This window comes from Impatiens glandulifera, chromosome 5, assembly GCF_907164915.1.
Source record: "Impatiens glandulifera chromosome 5, dImpGla2.1, whole genome shotgun sequence".
NCBI classification, from domain to species: Eukaryota; Viridiplantae; Streptophyta; class Magnoliopsida; order Ericales; family Balsaminaceae; genus Impatiens; species Impatiens glandulifera.
The window spans coordinates 44,698,273-44,702,458 of NC_061866.1; the positions used below are offsets into that span (position 1 = coordinate 44,698,273).

At 26.5% G+C, this 4,186-nt stretch overlaps 2 protein-coding genes across 2 annotated transcripts; both read left to right on the top strand.

The window, feature by feature from the left end:
* The first annotated feature begins 776 nt into the window (after positions 1 to 776).
* LOC124939469 (pectinesterase inhibitor-like) lies at positions 777 to 1,328 on the top strand. The gene has a single exon (XM_047479941.1). The coding sequence runs from the start codon at positions 777 to 779 to the stop codon at positions 1,326 to 1,328; it is 552 nt and encodes a 183-aa protein (XP_047335897.1).
* A 1,335-nt stretch (positions 1,329 to 2,663) lies between these two features.
* On the top strand, positions 2,664 to 3,212 carry LOC124939470 (pectinesterase inhibitor-like). The gene has a single exon (XM_047479942.1). It carries the CDS (start codon positions 2,664 to 2,666, stop codon positions 3,210 to 3,212), a length of 549 nt encoding a protein of 182 aa, XP_047335898.1.
* Positions 3,213 to 4,186: the final 974 nt, after the last annotated feature.

Sequence of the window (4,186 nt, forward strand, 5' to 3'; positions counted from 1 at the left end):
TTAAAAAAATAAAAAATAAACAAGCTCGTTAATGTAAAATATGTTACAAAGAAGTTATCATTACATATTATATTGCACTAGTGTAAGCTAATCTATCAATCAAATGGATGCTTGAATTTTTATTTTTTTTGATAGAGCTATAAATGAATATTGGTTTTATTAGAAGTATGATTATTTATGAAGTTAACACTACTCTTCATTCATTTGTGACTTTTGTTGTCTTAAATACGATTTATATCACTTAATTAACCTTTCAATGAGTTTTAATTGAAAAAATAGTAAAAAACAAATATATTAAGTAATGTTTTCCAACAATGAATTTATACTTTTTGTTATCTTTTACTAACTCCATTGAATTAACTCTACTACATTATTAGATAACTGTTAATAGTCATGTCTAAAAACCCACTAAGAATGTTTAAGTATTGTATTAAGTTTATAAATTAAATAAAATGAATTCTAAGAAAGAAAAACTCAAATGAAAATTTTGATTTTGTAATTACTTGGTTACTCTTAATTATTTTTAGCAATTAGTTAAAGATTTACACATCAATGCAAGAGTTTTTTTTACATTAAATGAGTTTTTTTCTCATAATTCAACTACCATAATTAATTAGTCATTAACTAGCCTATTAAAAAAAGGTAACATCTTCAAAATATTAAAAAGAGAGAATTAACCTATATTAGTGTTCTAACCGTCCAATACATGATATATAAATGTAAGATAATTTTCTCTAAAAAATACTCAATAGATCGAAGAACAATAATATATATCTATGGCCTTCTCTTGTAGCTCCAAATTTTCAGTCTTTATCTTCGTAGTCTGTTACGTTCTTATCGCCACTTCATCAGCAATAAGAAGTCCAAGTGTCAAGCCATCAAATCCTTTGATACAAAATGTTTGCTCCAAAACTCAGAACCCTACCCTTTGCAGTAATATATTGAATTCTGATCCTCGAAGTGCACACGCTGATCTGAAGGGTTTGATCCAAATACTCTTCGATAAGACATATGCTAGGGGGAATCGTGCATTAACTGTGATTGCGTCTCTTTACAAAAACGCAAACAACAACGAGACTAGAGAAATACTTCAATCGTGTGCTATGTCTTATAAGAGTTCAATGACCAATCTAAATAATGCGAATGCAGCTCTAAAATCTGGTAATAATAAGGAAATATATAGTGATCTAATATCTGTTATAGATGGAGCTGAGTCATGTGACGATGAATACGACGGTCCACCAGTCATTCCTCCTAAGCTTGAAGAAGCTAACAAGAATTTTGAGGACATTGCTTACATTATTTTCAATATTAGTAAACTTTTGTAAAATGCATAAACACAAATATTATAATAATAATATACATGTCTAATAAACTTTTGTAAAAGGCATAAACACAAATATTATAATAATAATAATAATATACATGTCTAATAAATTTTAATTCACATATTTTATTGATTTTACTAAGTTTAAATAGATTGTCAATTACAAACATTATAGATTCAATTCAAATTATTGGACAAATCCAACAACAAGATTTTTTAGTCAACCCTGGTTATAAAAGAAAAAAAAAGAGAAATTGGAATATTGCAAGTTGATTATATTATTAATTTAAAGAAAATGGATTACTTAAAAAAAATTAACAAGCAAAATAGAACAATAATAATTAAAGAAAAAAAAGTATATGACAATTTACATTGTATATGGTAATTTTCAAACGACAAACACAAAGAAATTAATATTTTAGTTTGAAAATAAAGAAGACAAATAAAAAATAATACTATTCAAAACAAGATCAATAGATAATAAAAAATAAGACAAACAATTTATAATGGTTTAAACGATGAGAAACATGCTCATAAATGTAGAATAAGTTAAAAATAAGTTATCATTAATTTACATATTATATTGCGCTAGTGTAAGCTAATCTATGAATCAAATGGATGCTTGAATTTTTTTTTTATAGAGCATGTGAATGAATATTGGTTTTGTTAAGGCCAAGATTTGAGTGAGGCCTTGACTCCAAAGGATACTTTTTAAGTTAATTCTTTATCATTTCATCGTTTATAAACTATCAAACAAATATTAATAATATTTCGTGACTTTTAGTGTCTTAAACACGACTTTTATAACATAAATTACCTTTATAATGAGTTTTAATTGATAAAAAAAACAAATAGTAAAAAACTAATAAATTAAGTAATGTTTTCCATCAATGAATTTATACTTTTTGTTATCTTTTAGTAATTCCGTTGAATTAACTCACTACAAGGTTAAGGGTTAAGAGTTGTGTCTAAAGACCGACTAAGAATGTTTAAGTATCATATTATGTTTCTAAATTAAAATAAATTAATTCTTAGAAAAAAAGAAAAAAACTAAACATAAGATGAAGATTTTTGTAATTACTGGTTACTTTAATTAATTTTTTTAGCAATTAGTCAAAAGTATATAGATCAATGCAAAAGTTTTCTTTTACATTAAAGGTTCTTTACTCATAATTCAAATACCATAGCCTTTTAAAAAGTAACATCTTTAGAATATTAAAAAGAGAGAATTGACACATATTAGTGTTCTAACTGTAAAATACATGATATATAAGTGTAAGATAATTTTCTATCCAAAATTACTCAATAAATTGAAGAACAATAATATATATCAACTATGGCCTTCGCTTGTAGCTCCAAATTTCCGGTCTTTCTTTTCGTAGTCTGTTACGTTCTCATCGCCACTTCTTTCGCAATAAGAAGTCCAAGTGTCAAGCCCTCAACAACTTTGATCCAAAATATTTGCTCAAAAACTCAGAACCCTACCTTTTGCAATCATATATTGAATTCCGATCCTCGAAGTGTACACGCTGATCTGAAAGGCCTGGTCCAAATACTCATCGATAAGACATATTCTAGGGGTAATCGTGCATTAACTGTGATAGCGTCTCTTTACAAAAATGCAAACAACAATGAGACCAAAGATCAATTATATTCGTGTGCTATGTCTTACAAAAGTGCAATGAACAATCTCAATAAGGTGAATGCAGCTCTAAAGTCCGGTAATAGAGAAATATATAGTGATCTAATATCTGTTATAGATGGAGCTGAGTCATGTGACGATGTATATGACGGACCGCCAGTCATTCCTCCTAAGCTTGAAAAAGCTAACAAGAACTTTGAGGATATTGCTTACATTATTTTCACAATTAGTAAACTTTTGTAAAATCCATAAACGCAAATGTTATTATACTAATAATATATATCTCTAATAAAATTTGATTCACTCATTTTTTATTGCATTGATTTTACTAAGTTTAAATAAATTATCAATTACATTTGAAACATTATTGATTCAATTTAAGATTTTGTAGTCAATTATAGTTATAAAATAAAGAAGGAGAAATTAGAGTATTAAAAAAGAGGAAGATAGAACATCCATTACTTTAAGTTTCAATCCATTGCACATAAGGCATCAACTAATTGATCCAATAATTGATCTGAAATCTTAGGTAAGAATAAGCTTTGCTTTGAGTTTAATTTTCAATAAAAAACGTCATAAGTTGAAACGCAGGATCGTGTTATTTTTTTAAATTAAAAAATATATAAAACATGTAATCTTAAATGTGTTGTGTAATAATTTTAAAAAATGAATGATTACAGTATGAACAATTATGGTCGAGTTTAGGATAATGTACCAATTACCATATACATTTACCTATGGTCCTAGCATAATGCAAACTTATACATTGGCCCATAGTCATTCTCATCACTTAAAAAATAAATATTTATCTTAAATTTTGAATCGTTCACTAATAAATCATAAAGTTTGAATCTTTCACTTATAAAATTAAGATTATAAAAAAAATAAACAATCAACTAAATTAAATTATTATTATTTTTAAGTTTGAAGTCTCGAACTCACATTTTGTTTTAAGGTAGATTTATATTAAAAATTAAAAAAAAACGTTTAATCACAAAAAAAAAGCATAGCATGAAAATAAAAAATAAGAAAATACACTACTTAATAAGTTACTGAGCTCGTAAATCTTTGAAAATTCTTTGCAGACTCTCCTACTTTTCCTGAACGAATCTCAGAAGCATTATAATAATTAAGTTTCTCGGTCAGAAAGGTCAGAAATATAACCAGCAACAAAGGGCTCGGTCGGACGAAGAAGAAGAACAACAAACAACAACGGA

Excerpts from the sequence above, each read along its gene's own strand:
- LOC124939469 (XM_047479941.1), top strand. The coding sequence starts at position 777 with ATGGCCTTCTCTTGTAGCTCCAAATTTTCAGTCTTTATCTTCGTAGTC.
- LOC124939470 (XM_047479942.1), top strand. The coding sequence starts at position 2,664 with ATGGCCTTCGCTTGTAGCTCCAAATTTCCGGTCTTTCTTTTCGTAGTC.